The sequence below is a fragment of the Polyodon spathula genome, chromosome 3 (assembly GCF_017654505.1).
Source record: "Polyodon spathula isolate WHYD16114869_AA chromosome 3, ASM1765450v1, whole genome shotgun sequence".
NCBI lineage: Eukaryota > Metazoa > Chordata > Actinopteri > Acipenseriformes > Polyodontidae > Polyodon > Polyodon spathula.
In genome coordinates, this window is record NC_054536.1 from 36,120,744 (window position 1) to 36,143,021 (window position 22,278).

Sequence of the window (22,278 nt, forward strand, 5' to 3'; positions counted from 1 at the left end):
TCCATTAGTGCAATGAAGGAGCTTTATTTCAGCAAGATCAACAAGAAAACTCGACTAGGATCATCAAGGCCCCTGCAGTGAAAGGCTGGCTGGAAAAAGAACTGATATTTGCTAAAAAAATCGATGAAATACTCTGATGCAAAATATTCTTTCACTCAACTTAAATATCCCCCTACTGCTTTAAATCCCACAAGTTATACAGTGTACTGTGCAAAACTTTGGGACCACGCCAGTAAAAATGACCTTTGGAAGCTATAAACAAACTGGAGTGAAAGCAAAGTGTGCATTCTAAAGACGTTGCGTGCACAAATAGCTGAACTTTGGGAAAAATGCGGTAAACATCCATATATAATTAACAGTTTAAATATAGTTTTTCAGAGATTATCCTTAAAATAGTAATAAAATAAGTGTATCAAAATAAAAAATAAAAAAAAGAAAAGTGTTTAAAAATAAAAGGGCTCAGAATCAGAACGCACATAGCTTACATAATGTACAATTAAATCTCTTGTTGTCTTTTGGTATCTTTCCTATCTTGATTGCTGCTGATGAAAGTAAGAATCCCTCTCCGACAATTCAAGGAATATGATGCAGACAAAGGTGTTACCTTATTAACATGGCATGAATAAAAAGGAATGACAGGAATTATAGCCTATTTTAGAAATGTATGTATACAGAGTTAATGATTAGAAGGAAAGATATGTTGTGTCTTTACTGTACCAAGTGCTTCTACATGTTTGAAAGAGTCATAAATGAGATCGGAATTAATCAGGCCCTGGGCAAAACTACAAAAGGAAATGATGCGAGTGACTGCAGGAATTGTGATGGAAGTGAACGTGCTGGTAGGGATTGCTGCCATAGCCGAAGAAAGGGAAAATAATGGGCCTCCCAGAAGAACAAGTGCTACGCAGATACCGAATGAATAAAGCTACGATATTACACTTACGTGACGAGCTAAAGGAGGGTTTAAGTTGAGCAACTTGAGGGGTCATGCATCACCTACCACTTAAGTTAATTGCAGCCCTATCATTCAGAAGTTGGTATCCGGTTGTGTGTCACAGGTTGCTGTCGCATTAGTAAAGAGGTCACATAAATATATATGCTTCTCACATACCCTACTGAAGCAGACTGAGTTAAAAGAATGGTTTTATGTCATTGCTGGTTTTCCTGAGATCCTAGGAGCACTTGATTGTACATGTGTTGCACTGCATGCACCCCCTATTAATACAATTGAGTTCTACAGTAAGAAAGGATGCCACTCAATATCAATATATCAATGGTTGGCTGATAGGTGATCCTGCCTGTAGCTTACAGACCTGGTTAATGCACATACATCTTCCCGAGTGTGTTGAGAACGGACCTTTGGCATTCTAAAATTACGGTTTAGATGTCTGGATCGTTCACGGGGTTCCTTGCAGCACAGCCCCTTAAAAGTGGCAAACACATTACTGATGTGTTGCATACTTCACAACATTTCATTGAACCGCTGCATTGAACAATGCATTGACAACACGGAATCCTACTGGCTGTCTGATGATGACGATGACATGGCAGCGTTTTTTTTTTTTTTTTTTTTTTTTTGCTATGTGATGTTGCATGAGAAATGCTCAGTTCTCCCTATATTACTTTATCGCTTTCCTTGAGTACTGCGATGGAACGCATGTTGCTTACATTTCTATATTACCAATATATATTTAAAAAAAAAAAAAAAAAAAAAAAACTTTTAAAAAAGGTTAAATACAGGTATATTTAAAAAACAGAATGTTTTTTTCTTTGTTACATTTTCTTTTGCTTTCCGGGGCGACGGTGGTTATATCTGTAACCTCTTGCAGGTCGTAGCATGTCTGTTTCATTCAAAGAAGGGTTAAAGTGAGAGGAAACTTCTATGCCTACAGCTAAATCAACCTTTAATAGGATATAAACAAACTAAACTAAGCAGTTTGAACTGAAAATGAAACAAGCTTGTGGGGCACTGCACATTTGAACGAAAAGGAAAAACAATACTGAGTTACATCGGTATAGAAATGTGAATCGTTCTACACACGAGTATGAAGAAATCTAATGTGTCTGTGTCTACCCCAACAATAGCTACTGTACACGGAGGGTATGTTAATAATCTACACACGTTTTCAAGGCATTCTCTGTTCCCCACCATTGAAAACCCAGCATGAAGCCAAAGCAACATTTGCTTCTCTCGCTGTATGTCTCCTAACACATCGTGAAAATGCAAAACCCACCCCTTCAAACCATCCAGTCATTACATGGCCACACCGCCAAGGTATGGTCCGATTCCCTTTCCATTGTTTTTCGAACGTGGACCCGCAGAAGCTTGTCTCTTGATTGGCTGTAGTCTCTCCCTCTCTCTAGTAGTGTATTTAGTGCAGTGTGGTTGAGTGACGTCTCCCGCAACATCACGGTCTGTAGTATCAGTGCAGCAAGAAGCCGACAGCAGAACAGATACCGTGGACAGCGCACCTCCTGTCTCGAAACCATAGTCATCCACTTGCAAGCGGGTTACAGCAACACAACAGTGATGGTAAGGGGATGCATTTCAAATTTAACATGCAGCGTGACTATTTATTACTATTTTTGGTGTGGTAAAATAAATCTACACTGATGAAAATGCGTGTGTCGCTGAAACATTAGTATGATTTCGGTTTATATTTTCGGTACGTTTATCTCTTAGAAATGGGGAGTTAGCTTTGTGTAATGCGTCTCCTTTAGAAAAATACAGAAAGGACAGGCATGTATAATGTATACATGAACAGTGTAGTGCAGTACAGAGCTGGGGTTGTGCTCATGTAAAGATTCATTCCGTTTATATTCTAATCCAGTTACCCCATTTAAGCATCCCAATATAATTCGATTAAACAAGGTTTCAATTAATTAAAAAAAAAAATCTATACGCAATTATTGTTTTGCCTAAACTGAAAAGTTGCTGCGAAAGCCTTATGTGAATTGTTTTACAGTTCTAATGCAGCTTGTGTGGACTGTTTTCCAAACAACAGTAGTGTACTCGTTCCTATAATGATAACACCTCTTAAAAATGTATAAGTTGCTTTACCTTGTAAACCATGTTTATTCACTGTTCTATAACAGTGCCTTATCGCGACTGTATAAAGGTTATCTCACTCGTTTTCAAGATAAAAGTTTTGTTATGATCCTTCAAATCCACAAAGAGGGCTGAGAGAGAGAGAGCGTGAGAGAGATAGATGGATAGATAGATAGATTGATTGATTGAATGATCGAATCGGATAATATAAGTGGAATGACATGCTTACATGGACTAGTTAATCAAAGACCAACACTAAAGTTGGTGAATTATTAAGTACATACCACATCAGAATAAACATCAGCTTGTTAGTTTTGTTGCAACTTGACTGTACAGTTTCCACCAAATAATATCCTCGCATTCTTTTAAACCTATTAACAGTGTTTAGTCTTGTTAAATCCTGGTTGATGGGCTGGCTTCATGGGCCCTGGAAAAGGACTGGTATGTGGGGCTCCCACTATCTCATATCTCAATCAACCCCCACCCCCCACCCCCCCACCCCCCCCCCCCACCCCACCACCACCACCACCACCCCCCCCCCCCCCCAAAAAAAAAAAAAACTGATCCCGATCATATTCTTACAGTTCCACTTTCACAGGTGAAACATGTATTGGGGAAATACCCTTTTTAGGCAAAAAATGTCTCAATTCCTTAGGGAATCGTTAGGGTTCAATTCTTATTGTCATGTCAATGATCTCGATCTCATTCCTAGTGCATCGCTGTGTTGTCACTGATCTTGTGTTTTTGTGTAAAAAGCTAAGCCAAGGACGCATTGCAAATCCGCAATCACCTAAGGCAACTTTATTGTAATGTCTAATATGCTGTTTTCTATAACAAGATTTCAGTTGTATAATTCAAATAAAATCAACAGTAGATGTCAGCTGTCATATAATGTACATATACAGAATTCAAATAGGCTACAGTTGCATTGATAATTTCTTTTGTAGTAAATTTACACTGGGTGCAAATAGCGGTGTATCATTTTAACAATACAACAAACATTCTGTAAGATTACAAATGATTAAAACAAGTGAATAAATCTCCTTCATAACCACAAGCATAGAAAAGGCTAAATATTTTCATAACTACAAATATTGAATTATCTAGGTTGTCTGTATGAATTGAACTGGTGAATTGGTCCTGTACACACTCTCTCTCTCTCTCTCTCTCTCTCTCTCTCTCTCTCTCTCTCTCTCTCTCTCTCTCTCTCTCTCTCTCTCTCTCTCTCTCTCTCTCTCTCTCTCTCTCTCTCTCTCTCTCTCGTCAGCCGCTGTCTGTTAAATTTCAGTTTGAAGGTGAGGTATATACTGTTTTCTTAATTAAAACCCTCCTTTTTCAAGTGCAAATTAACTCCTGATAAATGATGACAATTAACATGGATTTGCTTTTATTAGGCATAACAGCCGCCTGAAAATACCAAAAGCAATGCTACATACCTATTTCTTGATTAACACTGGAGCTATCATTTACGACCTTTTGAAAATCCTGCCCACAGTGTTGTAAAAAATTCTAACTTACTTGTATACAAACTGTGTTTTAAAAGTTAAATTAATCTGTATTTTTTTTGCCAGTTCTGTTGCCCAGGTGTGGTCACCAACACATACATAAAACAAATGCACAGGTAGCTTTTTGCAAAATATAAAAAACTGGTGTGTGAAAGTTAGCTAACAGTTACTTTAACCACTTCAACACCATGACATATGCACGTACATCAAATTAAAACCCACTGGCGTTTCAGGTTTCATTCCATAAGGCACTGCTAGTACTGTGGAATGTGTAGTGAAAGTCAGGGGAGGGTCAGGTGACATTTGTATCCAATTGCGTGTCGTGTAGAGATTCCAATCTACCTGTGGGCATTTAGAAGACTGAGATATATTGCGGGAAGCCATTCAACGTTTACAAGTATATATATATATATATATATATATATATATATATATATATATATATATATATATATATATATATATATATATATATTAGTGTTTTATTATTATTATTTTTGTTTTATTATTATTTTTACTTGTTTAGTTGTAATTTATATAGTTTTTAGCGAAAGCTAAACATGGCAACGTATGTGGAGAGCGACAACGGGAGTGATGAAGATTTCGAAGTTGGTTCGGAGGATTTCGATACCAGCGACAGTGTTGCTGACTTATCGCTCAGCGATGATGATGAAGAGAATGTGGAGCCAAGAACAGCAGGGGACTGGGTGTTTATTAACTGATCCCTACCATGATACCGGTCCTCCATCATTTGATTTTGCACCTGTTTACACAGATGTGCACCCCGGCATGGAACTGGAGAGTTTGCATTCTACATTGGAGTGCTTTTAGGCTTTTGTTCCCAAAAAGCTAATTAGTTACCTTTGCTTACTGTACAAACAAAAGAGCATGCAGCTACATTACAGGTAAGCCAGCTGCGAAGAGGAAGCTGCTTTGAAATAGCAGTGCTGTGACGAATACTATCAAAACACAGTACTGGGTACAAGGCAGTAAAGCAGGCGTCTGCGACAGCCAGATCCATCACAATGCCTACGCACAGTAGCCCTGTACACACATTTGTGGCTATCCCTCCAACACAAGGGAGGCAGAGACTGCAAAAAAGGCGCAGGGTCTGCTACAAAAATGAAAACAAAAGAAAGGACACAAGAAAAATTAGCAGTGGTTGCGAAGGCAACCCCGGGTTCTGTGGTAAAGTTGAAGTGGTTAAATATATTCCTGACTTCAGTCTGTGTTCGTACCATAGGCACATACACATACATTGCTGTTTCACCACTAATGTCCAAATAATACACACCGCTCACAGAACAGACAAATAACATTAAAACTGACAGAGCAACTTATTCAACAAATCCACACTTCCAAAGAAAAACTACTGTAAAATGCTTTCATAAGCCCAATTCTCACAGGACTAAAAATCACCACATAAACAGATTCTAAATCAGTACTGACATCGGTGAAATGTAGTCCCGTGCGAACCATCCATTTCTTTTTATCCCAGATCATTTTCTCAGAGGTGCTTTGATGTTTTTACAGGACGTCGGGACCTTCTTAAAATCTGAAACTCAAGAGTCCTGTGTCTTAACTCCCATGTGAATCGACCATGGCAGTGTATGTTAGAATTGATACAATCATTTTCAGGTTGTTCGCCTCAAAGCAATACCAGCCTTTACAAGAAAACATAAAATAATATTACAATTGGTACGATTTGTCCTGAGGGCGAAAATACAATACATAATAGGAAATACAGATCACTCAAGGGACGGACTGGTTATTCTAGCCTTTGGAAAGGCTAGAAAGTTATTTACATCATAATTACATTTCATTTTTAATTTACTGACTTTCCTTGATGACAACTATTCCACGTCTGGGAGGTTACTAGACATTCTGCTTTTGACCAACTCTGAGGACACCTTTTTTAGTCTCATGCGAATCATGCTATGGAGCAAGATTGAGGCGTATCGTCACAGTTGCAAGTCATAAACACACATCTAACATTTCTCACTATATATTTCAAATATTGAATTCCAAGTAAATGAATAGTATTTTGATAGCGCTTGCACAGCCGCGTACATTAGACTACCACAGAAACACATTGGTTCAGTGTACAGTACTGTAGAGTCTGTAGTGTAGCTCAACTGTACCCTTTTAATGTGGTGGTTGTGAACGCAAACGGTCCTGTGCAGGGTTGAAGGCCGGAGGGAGCCTGCCTGGCTGAAATAAACATACATGTGTGGGGGGGTACACCCCACCCCTGTGCGTATTTTGTTTATTTTGTCTTATGTGTTGTTATTATTTAAAGTGAATGTTTGGTGTGCACGGGTGTTTTAGATCAGCAGGGAAGGAGTAATTCCCTTCCCTGCCAAATCACTTTGGCCACCATGCCATTTTCTTTTACAAAGTGTTTGTTTTCTGTTTAAAATACTTATTTGCAATACCTCACAGTACGATGTCTCTCTTCCTGATCTGACGTCACAACAACTGTCAAGAAGTGAGATATAGATCCTCCACAGACTCAGGCCAGGAAAGTACAGTGGGTACATTTTTTTTTTTTTGTGAATTGTTTTTGGAGAGAAGAGGATAGAAGAAGGTCCAAAGTGCAACCTGCTCACAAAAAGAACGGGAGGAGCAGGCAAGCAAGGAAGCTGTCTCCAAGGCCATCATTGCCACGGCCAGAATACCACGCACCCCTGCTAACTACACAGCAGGATTGCCACTGTCTATCCCGCACTGCCCAAGGATGTCTGTCCCATACCGTCGGGGATGCCTGCTCGTCACCGCTTGGGGGGTCGTTCAGTGCTGGAGGAGCTAGCATTTCCACTGACAGCATTGCCACTGTCAGCATTGCCGCTGCCAGCATTGCCTTTGCTGGAGGAGTCAGCCTTGACTCTGTCAGCATTTCTACTGTTTGCATTGCCACTGGCAGCATTTCTGCTGCCAGGATTGCCCAGGATGGAGGAGTCATCCTTTCTGCTGTCAGTATTGCTGCTGACAACATTGCATGGTTAATGGTGGAGGGCCTCACACTGTGGTGGCCAGTAGGCCCATTACGAGCTCCAGTCAGGGGCCAGGACCCGGACCGAGATTTTTGGGCCTTTAATAAGGGGGAGGTGGCCTTTGAGGCCATGTGTGCTGCGCACAAGGGGGGAGATGTGTAGCGGGGTACACCCCGCCCGTGTGCGTATTTAGTTTATTTTGTCTTATGTGTTGTTATTATTTTAGGTGAATGTTTAGTGTGCACGGGTGTTTTAGGTCTGCACTTCATGTGCAGAATGTGTCTGAGCTTGATTGAATTATTAACAAGCAATGGAGACCAGGCACCACTGTTTAAAAGAGCGAATCAGCCGCTCATCAAGGCTGGGTGTTCAGAGGTGGAATGAGAAAGCTAGAGAGTAAGCTTTAAAAGAAATATAAAAATTGCTACTTGTGCTGGCTACACCAGCATGATACTTGTTTTATGTAGGGTTTGTTTAGTGTTTGTTTTTGCATGTCTGTTTTGGCCACCATGCAGTTTTCTTTTACAGAATATTTGTTTTCTGTCTAAACTATTTATTTGTAATAAATGCGTGCACCAGCGCTTCAGTCCTCACAGTACAGTGTCTCTCTTCCTGTTCTGATGTCACCACAAGCTATCCCTGTCACAACATTACACTAATGAAAACTGTTATTCATTGTCGGGTTATAGGACCAGGAACGGGAATTTATGGCAGAATATCGGCACTTTTAAAAGTGAACGGGCAGAACTATTTAAGCAGTAGAAGCACCAATATAACCCATACAGTTAAAACTGCAGCTATATTTCTAATCATTATCAACCTTTATTTAGTCCACTGTCAGTAGAATTGAAAAAGTTGATGAAGAGAATACTGTTAAGTGGCTGATGTACGCAAATTGTGATGTCACTGTTTTGAATGGACTGTGCAGTTGAATGGAATTCCAAGAGGTGCCTCAGGTATGATTTTTTAAAGCAGGTGATGTCAACCGTGATGATAGGGAGAATGCAGCACGGTAAAAACTAAAAGTGGTGTGATTGACGTCATGAATAGGGTTTCTCTGTGATGTGTAGTGGAATACAGAAGGCGAAAACTGCACTCTTGAGATACTGAGCAGTCTATAATTAAAGGGAAAGTCTGTTGGTGAATATGCACTGTACAACACCTCTTTGTGTATAACTACACATGATAAATTATCACACAAGGCTAGTATCTCTCTTCGACAGTAAACCTTGTTCCAGCAGACCCGTAATCAAAATATCACGAGTAACACAGCTTATGACTGATAACCATTTTAGCACAAACATTAAAGGATTACTTCCAGCTATGTCAGGAATCTGATAGACAGTAGATGCCCGCTGGAACGTCACCACATCACCTGTGAATCCAATTTTAAATCAATCCGTGCAAGTGCCGGCTTTTTTTATTTTGACTTGCTGTATTGAAAGCTCAGTTCACATCTATTGGACAGCAAGTACTAAACTAAGACACATTTGGTCCAAATTTATTTTATTATCCACCAAAACCATCAATATCCACCGAAAAAAGCAACCAATCCTGTACCTGCAACTGTCGTGTCCTCCAGTCACAGCCTGTCAGCTCGATTGCAGCTCAGACAGCATCTTTCAACAACAACAAATACAGACATGCACAAGTCAGTAATATTGCTACATTCAGATATCTGGCACTGTCCACATAAACTATAAGCAGTATACAAGTAAAAAAAGTAATTTGTTTAAAGGATACATAAGGACCTTTTTAGTTTATTTTTGTTGCATGTTCCCATGTGTTGCTACAACTGTTTACGTAAGGTGTGTGTATTGTTTTATTTATTTATTTATTTTTTACATTTTGACCACTTGAATGGACCTCTCAGAACTACTTTTCCCATCATCCTCCTGCTCACTGGTAAATTAATCTCGGTTATATATGTGAGCAGGAGGATGATGGGAAATGTAGTTCTGAGAAGTCCATGTGGGTACATGGGAAGCCATCTTGAGGCAGGGAATGCAATTTAAAAGTTTAAAAAGTGGTCAAAATGTAAAGAAATATAAATAAATTAAAACAATGCACCTTACATAAACAGTTGTATCAACCCAAGGGAACATGTAACTCAATAAAATAAAAAAAGTCCTTATGGGCTCTTTAATAAAGTTATTTATTTCTCTAATTATGTATGTGATCCTTTATGAACATTTTTGGGACTGTTTTCCCAATAATGTTATATTCTTATTTTTATATTCTCACTTCCCGACATTATTTTCATGTTTGGGCTTACCTGATCAACTGCCAGTCACATAGCCATCCTGACAATGTGTCATATTCTCACACTGAGCCGGGTTCAATGAAAACTATGATGCAGCCACAACTGTTGCAAAGAGGAATGCCCTAAACCTTAATTTAATTTAAAAATAAATATTACCACAAAACTGCTGAACTTACAGTTGTTTCTTACAATTGTACTTTACCTCGGCAGATATTTCCATGGCTTCCACTGAGTAGTATCATCTCAAATCCAGACTGGGAGTTGGGTCCAAGGCCAAAGGTGGTGGTTCAATTTGAGAACTCTTAGGCTACAGATATGGTTCATCCATCCACTATTTTTAGTTTGTCAAAGTGTTGGCTTTTAAATTATTTCATTTTGGAATATTTTGAAAAAATAAAGTTGTGCTATAAACTTTATAAATGGTTGTGATGTTGCTGCTAATATGTGGGTCAAACATTTTGATCCATTAAATTAACATTGTGATTTATTTTTTACAAGTTCTATAACAATTTAATTTTCCTTTTAGAAAAAATGTAAACCTTTTCCAGCATTTTGTTGAAAATACTTTGGTAAATCTGTCTCTTTTGTCCTATTTTTTAAATTTTTTAACTAAACACCCCTAGACCAATATTACTTTACTGTGCTAAAACATAAGAACTGGCATGGGTTTTCCAACATGATGAGTAAAATGGACCATTGCTTTGTACTGTGAACTCATAAAACCATTTTCCAGACATGGTTCACTGAAAGATTGCTTTTGCTGTCAGTTTATTTTACTATAAACGCTGGAATCTGAACTGTCAGGAGAAAGCTTTATATAATGGCCATGACGTATGTCCTTAATAGAATTGGACAGAAAATAAACCAGTGAGAAGTTTACCGGTATATTTCAGTATCTGTTTGCAATGTATGTTGGAAGGCAGCCATTAGAGTTGGCAGAGGTTACTTTAATGAGGGCAATGTTTTTGTTTTTTGTTTTTTTGGAAAGCATTGTATGGAAGTTTAAATGATGTGATTCACAAGCTCTAGCTGTGTGAGTATGTATAGTAAAGCTGAAGTAAAACAGATCCATTTACATGTACGTTTGAAACATTTAGTTGTTTTTAGACTTGGCTGGCAGTATATGTTCAGTTCCACCTGGATTAGGTCATACATTCAAAGTGCTAAAACTTTGCACTGAAAAATAGTATTCACATAGGAGGCTTGACCCTCCACCTCACCCAAAGACATATTTGATCGAACTTAGCAACAATTACTTATTAATTCTATAAGATGTACACAGAGTAGACTTTAATTTAACTGAAAGCATTTTGCAGTGAAACATAAGCGTCCTGCACAAAGTTAAAGCATGGGCATTCATAATTGGAAGTCTTTTGTAAATAATTACATGCTGGATAATAGTTGATCGTGACATGACCATAATGTGGTATCAACAGTCTTGGTTCACAGTTTCTGATGTGTCAATACTGATCCCACAATCAGCTTGTACTAAATATACAGCATTACTGTACACATTCGATACATTGCTACAGCAGGATGACACTATAAGGGTTTGTATTGTTTATTGTTTTGTAACTTCTGGATTGTTATCTTTTAAATATTCAGACTTGTTAAAAAATTGATTTTAACTAGAGGTGGAATAAAATGCATGTAGACTCTTCACAAAAGCCTTCAAACAGAGTTGAAAACATACATGTGCATTATTGTACTATACATAGCAATACAATGTATTCATTGAGAAAAAAGAAAGAAGAAAAAAAGTAGACTCTTTATCAAAGCAGTAAGATCTAATGGCCTCAAGCCTTGTAACCCATGTGTACTGGAAAGACTCATGTCAGCACACATTGTGGGTTCAATAACATACTGTGCTCCACATTCGGTAAGATGTCCTGTTTTAGTTCTGTCTGAAGACGGATGAGCATAAACACCTTGCATGAGTTTGCTTCTTGTCAAGAAAATTGACGGTTCCCATTTCTGTAATATTAATAGGTGCTGTTGCTAAGCTAAAACAAATTTAAGATTGGCTTGATCTGCAGTATTGACACATTAGGTATAGATTTAGACAACAAATTGTATTGACAGTGTTAGGTGCTGGCTGTATACTATTGGAAGATTTCATTTTCTTCCTTTTCCTGTGTTATGTTGTAAAACAACATGTAAGCTGACGGCTCAGACTATCACGTGCTGAGACCTACCGTGAATTACATGTATCCCGTGTTCTTGTTCCTGTATTGACTCAGTTTTTGAATATAATCTATCTGATTAAATTTAAGAAGACCTCTTCATTATTTTTAAGAAATCGAACCTTACAAAGCCTTAAAATAGAACTGAAAACATGAAAATGATTGTAATATGGCTTCCAAAATAAAAGCCATAGTAATCAGTAATCGATTAATGTAATAATTGTTGCATTTCTAGTTTTATCACTTACTTGTACCTGTAACTTAAACCTTCTAAATGTTGTTTCTCCAGTTATTATCATGGCACTATGGATAATTGACCAAATTGACCAAAAGCAGAATAAAGAATATAATAAATCTACTGCAGCACGTGATCGAGTGTTGATAGTCCTGATGACGTAAAATCATTATCATGTATCATGAAGGTCTGCTGTGAGCACGTTATGGATTGCATATTTTAGAAAGCCTTTTCAATGTACAGTGTACATTCTTCTTGGAATGGCTTAAGTTAAGTCTGTAAACTATTTAGTGTATGGTACATTCAAATGTGTTGGGTATAACTGCTTGATTTTAAGTGAAGAGAGTCACTGGATTGTTTTAGGCCATTTGCATAGGTTTGAAATACCAGCTCCCACGGCAATTAACATATACTTGCAATAGGAGTTTGTGCCCAGAATACCAAAGCAATCCTTTGTGGTCAGTATGGTTTGTGTCGTGGCGGGGGGGGGGGGGGGGGGGGGGGGGGGCTGTCTCATATACATTAATCTTGGTTTTCCAATTACATTAATGACAGCTAGGACATGGACAATGACACGCCTGGCCTTAAAAAACAGAGTTCCCTTTGTTTAGGGGCACTAGCATTGGCAATAGTGGGAAGAAAGCTTGTTCCTTCCCCTTCCTGGGTCTGTAAAGCGAACCTTGTCTATTTCTGTTGAAAGGTTCAAAAAAGATTTGCAACACATAGTAGGGTACTAGTTACAGAATATGCAACTATAAATTAAACTTGAAAAATGTTCTGCTTTCAAGGTTTGATACAGGCTTTGTGATAATAAAATAAAATACTGCTTAAACGTCTTCAAGGATGTTTCATCTGTTTAATGTACTTCTCTATCTGGAAATGTCTTCAGAGAGCTAACACCTTTCAACCAGAGGGAACATTAACGGACAGGAAAATTAAAGCAAAACATGACTGCAAAAATATAACTCACAAACATAATTTGAATATTATCAGCATCTTGTTTTTAAAATGAAACGGCAATGATAAAATGCCCTATATTTGTGATTAAACACAGTACTCCAATTTACAGTTAAAATACAGCAGTTGAACTGCTTCACTTGTCATGAAAAGGTAATTAACATTCTTATATGGCGTGTACTTAAAATGATTCGTTTTTAGTTCACCTAACAATAATTACAGACTATGAACCCCTCCCGCTGATAGCTTGGAAATTGACTTGCTGCTCACAGGCTCACTGCACCTTGACGTGCGGATAGTTATTTTAAAGACTATCAATATGTCTATGAGTAAGTCACAAACTAAAATAGTTTCCACATCACAAACTAACACACAATCTTGCACCAATTTTCAGACTGGCAGGATTGAACAACAAGGGAACTCAGGCCAGGACTGATAGGACCAGTACCATGTTTGACTGTAGCCAGTGTCATTGTCCCCCATCTGAATTTACAATTACCACCATTTTAAAAGAAAAAAAGGTCTTGTCATGGCAACTCACTTTTTCACGGCCCTGCTTTTTGTCCCTCCTTGGCTGGTAGTCACGTTATGGGCCTACATTTCTCTAATAGCCAATGCTAACATCATTATGTTTTTGACTAAGAACAGGATAGCTTGGTGTCTCCAGACAGCAATTGAAGCCAACATTGCACACGTTCTTGTATTACTAGACTGACACACACACACAAGCCCATAGTGGGCATAATCAACATTGCTTTGTGAAGAATGTATCTATGACAGATTGTGGCCTTACAGCTTTGTAATAAGTGTCTTAGATGCATCTTCTTAACGGTTTACAAAGATTTGACTTCCAGTACAGCCAGGCAGATTTATTTGTGGCTCAAGATTCTAGCAATTGGCTGGCATATGAAGCTATACCGTTAGTTCTGGAAATAGATACCTGTCGCAGGTGCATCACTTGAAGCCAATGTGATTGGAGGTTTGCCAGTTTTGAGGACAATTGGATACCAGTCATCATGAATCAGATTACAGCATTATTAAATGAAGTAGAATGGTAGAGAATTACACACTTTATATGAAAGGTGGAAATTCACTGACTACATATGCAGTACAATAAAACAGTGATCACACAGAATACACTGTGATGTACATATAGTTGGGCAGTATTGAAAAAACATCTAATTAAAATAACTATTTTCATTACATTTGTATTTTGTATCGAAAATACATTTCCTAAGTATTTTGTAATTTCCAAATACTCCAAAATATAGTGTCAGTAATAGTTTAAATATTTTAACCTTCAGCTGTGTGAAATTTAATTATAGTGATCGCGTGTTCGATTGGGAGTAACTTTAAATCAACAAGACAGTGTAGCGAAATTGCAGATGTTGGCAAAATTTTGAGAGAGATGGGTTATTATTAGATAGATTAGATATAGATTAGATATAGTACAGACAGATAGCGTCTCCAGCATTGTCCCATCTCAATAATTCAGCAATGGGCAAATGCTCTGCTTTGTGGAATGCTTCTGGTTGAAAAACTGCTGAAATAATTCTGGAGATCTGCAATTGCAGATTGACTACACCATGCCTGACCAGATGGAATTCATTATATGACAACTTGAATCTCTTAATTAATCTTTGGGAGAAACTTCCTCAGCTGATGGAAAAGCTCCAGTTTCTGAGCTTTAAGGAAGTGGAATTAGATTTCCTTGAGGAGTACTGCTGTGTGCTGAAGCCCATTGCCACTGCAATAGATCACCTTCAGCGTCAGGAAACCTGCTACTAAAGGGATCTGATCCCCACTCTTTTTTTCTGTGAGGTCAAAATTAGAAGCATTGCAGGTCACCAACCTATGCCACTGTTCCCATTTACTGCAAGCAATCATATCTGGATTCCAGAAACGATTCTACAGTTTTCTGGAACTGAAGACTAATGTTAATGAGTCAATTTTGTCAACAATTACACAACCGTTTAAGATGCGCTGGCTATCACACTGTTTTTCTGGAGAGACCAGCAGATTCCACCAACTAATGCTTTAGGCTGCTGAAGAGCTGGGTCTTGTATCAGAATCTTCTAGTGGGAGGTAGAAGATGACTTCTTTGTTTTTATGGATAGCAAAGATGTTTCCCAGATTACTCCCTCAACAACAAGCAACAAAGCTGAGCTGGAGATCCTTCATTTTTTTGAAGACCCAAGGAAGGATGTGGCATCTTTAGAGCAATACCCTTTCTTAAAGAAGCTGTTTCTACATTTTAATACCATTCTTCTTTCCTCTGCTCCTGTTCAGTGTCTTTTCTCTTTTGCTGGCTTGATTTTCAGCCCCCAAACAAATCGTCTGTCGGGTGACCTCTTCCTGAAACTTGTTTTGCTGAAGGAGAACTGATAGAGAACTATACAGTGCCACATATCAGTCTAGTACATCAATGTGTACTGAAAACTACACTAATGTTAGACATTAAATAAATACTGTTTGAATATTCAAAGGTTTTTGCTTGCTATAGAATTACTCCCACTACACCCCCACAGAAAAAAGTTCTAAGACTTTCTGGTGTTGAAAATTGTTATTTATTTTAAAAATGCATCTTGACAGCAAAAAAACTAAAGGTGCTTGGAACAGTAATTGTCTATGAATTGTCCTTTATCAATGGTAAAAAGAGCAACTTTGAAGGGTTACACTCCAAATTGTTCAGGTCTAGGCCTTATTATCTAAAATATTTATTTTTTGGGGTGATGAACTATATATATATATATATATGTGTGTGTGTGTGTGTGTGTGTGTGTGTGTGTGTGTGTGTGTGTGTGTGTGTGTGTGTGTGTGTGTGTGCGCGCACGCGCGCACGTGTGTGTTTTGTTTATTAAATGTATTTTGTAATTTCAAATTCTATTTTCCAAATACAACCGTATTTTGTATTGAAAATACATTTCCTAAGTATTTTGCCCAACTGTGAACAGGGTGGCTTTGCAGGGGTGATGTCAGACCAGAAATAGACTCCAGACACTGATGAATGGTGGTGAGTTTTATTGCAAATAATAACAAACAAAAAGGTTTAAACAAAACACACTACTGAAAATAAAGGGCGCGATGGCCAAACAAACCGTGTAGTAAAGTACCGTGCTGGCACTTCCAGCAATTGTTTATGCAGTTTATGCGATGCAGAGGTGGCATCCTTGGGCAGAGCGAGGCAGGCATCCTTGGGCGGAACCAGCAGGAATTCATCCTCTGCTGGTGGAGGTGGGAGCTGTAAGCAGTCCTCCCACAGCAGTAGAGGCGGAACCAACAGGAATCGATCCTTTGCTGGTGGAGGTGGGAACTGCAAGCTGTCCTCTTGTTGCGGTGCAGGCGGAATCAGCAGGAATTCACCCTCTGCTGGTGGAGGTGGGAACAATGTGTAGTCTCAGGGCGACGGGGTTCGGAGCAGCATGTAGTCTCCTAGCGACAGAGGTGGGAGCAGTGTGTAGTCTCCCCCTGTTGCAGGGGACTGGTGCGGCTCTCCCTCACTTGCAGGGGACTGGTGCGGCTCTCCCTCTGATGCTGGAAATGGCAGAGATGGCTCCTCTCCCTCTGGTGCTGGAGATGGCAGCGATGGCTACTGTCCCTTTGGCTCTGGAGACGGCAGCGATGGCTACTTTCCCTTTGGCGCTAGAGACGACAGCGATGGCTCCTCTCCCTCTGGCGCTGGAGACGGCAGTGGCAGGGCTTTTCCTGATAAAGTGGGAGATAGCGGGAGCCCTGCTATATCTACAGCCAGGTAGCGGATTACCATGTCCACAGTGCCTGGGAGGGACACTGGGCGGTGTTGCTTTTCTCAGGCTTCCCATCGTTTTCCATCTCTGGAGTTCATAAAGGGGCGGGACACTCCGCCACACCAACCCTGGATGTACCATGTTAGGAATTATAACAAACTGATAGTGAATCCAAAAACAACAACTATTGCCAGTTAGAGCATTCAGTTCCTTTGCAAACCATCCAGAGTTATGGTGTTTTGTACATAAGCAACTTAAATAACAGACATCAAACTTATTCCAAGCAGTATTTATGGAACCTAGTCAGAGCCCAGACAAAGACCATCAAGAGACTTCAAATGCATTAAAAACTAACATACTGATGGATTCAGTTATTTTAATGTTGATACTAACTACATGTTTCCACCGTTGTGTATATAGTAATAGAGCCACGTGAAACGATACATTTTTTTTTTGTGAACAAAAACAAGGCATTCCCAGGGGCATGATGTAAGGAAGTAAAATGGATGTTTAAAAAAAAGATCTGAGTCATTAGGAATGTTTCGTCAAGAATGGTCCAGTTTGATTGATTATTGGTAAATGTCAGAAATTATGAAAAAATAAATTGCATTTTAGACATTTATTGGTTAATCTTATGATTTACCGAAGCTTATTGGTAAATGCAGGTATATCTTCAAATAATGTATTTATTCCTGCATATAAATTGTCAATTAGCAAAATATTTGTTAATGTTGAACAATATATTTATTTCTGCATACACGTATTCTGTTAACAAAACAATCATTAATGAGCTTAAAGTTATGCACAATTGCAACATTAAACTAGTTCAACATGGTACTGAACAATATTGTGATCCACTTATGTAGAACAACCAACATTCTGGTAAATTTGCATATAAAACAATTCACAATGGTGTTGAAAGATATTGTACTCCAAATACGTAGTAGTAGATGAAAAATAAGATTCTGTTTATCATTCTGTTGAATTAAATCATTTAGGAACTTCACAGGACCCCTGAAACCATACGATTCACAAAAGCAAGACATTCTGTCATTAGCCAAAGCCACTTGGTTATTCTTGAGATTTACCGGTAAATGTTCGAAGTACAGTATTATCATGTTTATTTTCGGACATTTACTGTTTTGATTAAGATTTGCCAATATTCTGACTTTTACCATAACATTTATAAGGGATAGATGAGGAGCGTTAGGACCCTGGAGAAGGGAGGGCCTTTTTTTTTTTTTTTTTTTTTTTTTATTAGGAAACTATACTACAGTATATGTAGGCTGATTGAAATACTAACAGATTAACTGTACACAACACTTTGTAATTAGAGGTCATTGACTGAACAGGGCTCCTTATAAAAGAACCTGGGGTTGTCATGAGCAGAGGGAGGCCAGTAGGAAGGTTTGCCAAAAAAAGATGGAGGAAAGAACAGGAAAGGAATGGAAAAGGTATTTCTGGAAGTGTAAAAGTTTGATTTTGCAAAGAGCAGCAAGGTTAGCTTGCCACACCATTTACAGAGAGAAAACTTTTCATTCCCATTAAGTGTTTAATTAGGCTGCCTGTCTGGAGCTAGAGTTTGTTATTTTTGAAAAAACATTGTCCTCTGCGTTTTTCCACCACTATTAAGGGGCACTGTTTCACACAGGGATTATTAGTTTATTTTAATTGTTCAAGAAGGCTATAGAGTTATGGAGCTTCTATTCCTAACATACTAAGAATGGCACTCCTGACCCAGAACAAAAGCAACATTTCATACTGTACATGCCAAATCCATAATGCAAATCAGAATAAGAACACTGTTTTAATAAATTAAAAAAAAAAAAATTCAACACAGTAACTACTTTAATTAGATGATAACACTTTAAAATAAGTGTTCATGATTATTTCATGTGTATTAGGGGAAATGTTGTGGAGTCATGCTTGAGATTTTGAATTCAACTGAATTTAATTTAAAATCAGTATGAAATCATCAGTTAGTTACATCGGAATTACAGACACTTATTTTAAAGTGTTACCAATGTGTTTTTTTTTTTTTTTATGATTGTTTTGGATTAACTTATTAGACAGACTTGGTGTAGTATCTTTCAACATGAAGGAATACTAACTTCACATGGTTGTGAGTGGTTAAAGTTTATTCCCAAGATCCCAATTAAATATAAAACGTTTGTGCTAAGTTTGGCTCACTTCACAGCTTATTTATGAATACCAAACACCTTGCAAGGACATACTGTGTAGTATTTCCATTGGGTGTTTCTTAAAGGTGTCAAGCTAACAGTGCTGTCCTGTGATTAATCAAAAGCTGCAGTGGGATTTAATGGTCTGATAAAAAATCACTGGGCAGTGCTTTTAGATGCCCTTTGTATCACTGCCATGTTCCACTCCAATCTTTTGGGACTAACACAGTTATTATTAACAATATTTATATTGTTTTGTTCTTTTAGAAAAACAAAAGGTGAGCCAACATTTCAGACCTTGAAATAATTCTTTCTGATTTCATCACCTTTACCAGAATATACACAAAGCCGTAAACAAACTCTATGGATGTTATTCAGAAAGAAGACTTGTTTTAATTATCGTTACTGCTGGTGAAATATTAAGTGTTAATAATTCCGTTAAATCTTACAAATATTTATTAACATTTATTACTTCATAGATCTCACATGATGCAACAACCACTGACTCCCAACAACTGTCCATTAGGATGAAAACATGTTCTTGTGTTTAAGATGTCATTTTAAATTATTACTTTTAGCTTGTGAACAAAGATGGTATTGTACAAAATGCCCTTTTATGTGTGGGTAGAGGGTTTGGGGCTGTAGACTCCCAGCAGCTTTTGGGGTGATATCGCCAGGGGAAAGGTCAGGAGTGTACCTATAGGTACCAGCATACAAGGTATATGTTAGCCTGAGAACTGTATTGATTACTGCAACTACAAGGTACATTTTCCAGTTTAATATACTCTTTCCTGAAAGGTGATGCCCATGTTTATGGCTTCATTTAATGCGTATTGCTGTTATTGTTATTGCTATTATGTGTCAAAATACAATGGTAATAATAAGCACCAAACTTGAACACAGTGGAAAGTTTTGTATTCCGTCCTTCAAGCAGGATAACAGCACACACAGAAGGGCAGCAGTGTGTGTTGAATTACAGACTTCTCACCGTTTTCCCTCAAGACATTGCACTGAAATTTCAGAACCCAGCTCTTTTGTGTTCATCTGTTACTGTACACCAGCATACTTGATCCATCTTTCGTTATCATTAATACTGTACCGGCAATGGCAGTGGCATTTAAAGATGCCTATTTGCCAGAGCATTTTAAAAAATGTAAATCCTATATTATTCAGATATCATGCTGTGTTGTTGATTCCAGAACACTTTATACTAATTTCAATAAAAGAGAAGAAATTCTGATTCTTCTCTTTAGGAGTTGATTCCTATCATTTTTGTCCCAGTTTAGTATTACACCATTATTAAAGCTTTGACCACAATGCCCCACCCCTCCCCATACCATCCATGAAGGCATATCTTTCTTTGGCACAGGTGATTGTGAATAACAAATTTGTGTGTGCCACATACCCTTCCCTTATAGAAACACTTCTGAACAGTTTTGAATGTCACTGTTATCATCTTATCAGATTCATATAAAACATGTTACCATAATCATTTTAAATCAGCCTTACTGTCTCTGGAAGGATTTATGGAATGTCAACTTGCATTAGGTATTCAAAAAATAATATTGATTTTAGCCAAAACATTTAAGTGAAAGTAAGGCTAAGGAAAGGCTTTAAGAATAATTAACAGATAGTTTTTTTTTCCATTTTCTCACCAATCATTATTTAAAATATCTAAAGTAAATTACCGACAATTCATTAAGGCTTGGTCATTTTATATGAGTTGAGGAACCAAAAAAGGTCAAGAAGACCTTAAAATATATGTTCTTAACCAGCATTTGTGGTCTGAAAAATATGACTGTACATTAAATTTTGTTTTGTGGACTCTTGAAAAGACCTCATTTGTTTTTGCATACACATCCAATAAAACACAAACAATTGTCAAAAAATAACAAACATGTCCACTTTTCTTTGGTCTTGTAAAAATCAAATATGGTGACCTTTCAATTTTCTAGTTTAAAAAGTTCTATGCATCAGTTCTTTGAAACAAAACAAAAAATAGCATGTTTTCTGGAAAAAAATATGAAGCTATAAAGAATTATATGCAGTAAAAAGCACTTGTGAGTAAGACGGGTCAGTCAGCACACCAATTTCCTACAAGAAATCAGTTTTTAGGAATTCAAAAATGTTCCCTATATCTGTGTGCCTTATAGTTACTCTGTGTTTTAGAAGCAGTATTAGCCCATTCAGTCTATCGTTTTTGACCACCTTTTACACTTACATGTAGTGCATTTCATGTTGACATTGTAGCATGACTTTTGAGCAGTGCCTGCTGTAGAGTGTTTTTGCATATATGGTATGTGATTGCTCATTGTGATCAGTTCAACTTCCTCTGCTGGCACATGTGTGATTGATGATGTTAAATGGAACTTTCCTTTCACTCTGAGCGCTGACATGATGCAAAACGTATGCAAATTAGAAAAACGTTAATGATTTGGCATGCACTCGTGACCTTTCCTTAGCCCAATCTGCTGTACATTTTAGGTCAGTGACTTTTGCAATAATCAAGTTTGTGCAACTAGACATTACATTATGCTTTCAAAAAGACCCGGTGAAAAGCTTTAACATAGGAAAGCACAGTTGACACAGCTGGTATCTTGTGTTTTCTTTATATCATATAAGCATTGTTAAATCATTAGGGGAGGTAAAAACATGACTGGGTAAAGCAAAATTGCATTGCCCCTTGTAAGTGTCTAATTGTCATTTTGTATTTATCTGTACCCCATATGGTATTTGTATCTTCCTAGATAACTACCTGAAAATCTAATTTACAAAGAATTGAACTGTCCAGATGTTAGGAGAGAACAAATTCTACCAAAGGTACTGTTAATGTAAAATATTTTTAGAAGGCTCAGAAATATATGGAAATAAATCTTATTTTTATAATGTTTTATTTTATTTTATTTTCAGGAGCAACTAGAAGCCTTTGACAAACAGTTAAATGCTTTTGTGGATTATTTGTTTGGACCTAGAGGTGAGTACAACCTATTAATATTTATAGAATCAATATGCATCAGGATGAAATTACGAGGCTGAAAAGGGTCTGCAGCATCTCATCCAGATACTTTTCCTTTTGCAGGCTTCAAGGTAACGACTACAAGAGCGTAATAATAATAATAATAATAATAATAATAATAATAATAATAATAATAATAATAATAATAATA

The 22,278-nt window shown here is 37.7% G+C and overlaps 1 protein-coding gene across 1 annotated transcript in view; it reads left to right on the forward strand.

The window, feature by feature from the left end:
• The first annotated feature begins 2,349 nt into the window (after positions 1 to 2,349).
• Positions 2,350 to 22,278, forward strand: part of LOC121313048 (elongation of very long chain fatty acids protein 2-like) — a 49,755-nt gene continuing 29,826 nt past the window's right edge. Inside the window, exons 1-2 of the mRNA XM_041245173.1 lie at positions 2,350 to 2,533; positions 22,022 to 22,085. Coding sequence (XP_041101107.1) covers positions 2,531 to 2,533; positions 22,022 to 22,085 — 67 coding nt within the window. The 5' untranslated portion in view covers positions 2,350 to 2,530. The remainder of the gene's footprint in view (positions 2,534 to 22,021; positions 22,086 to 22,278) is intronic.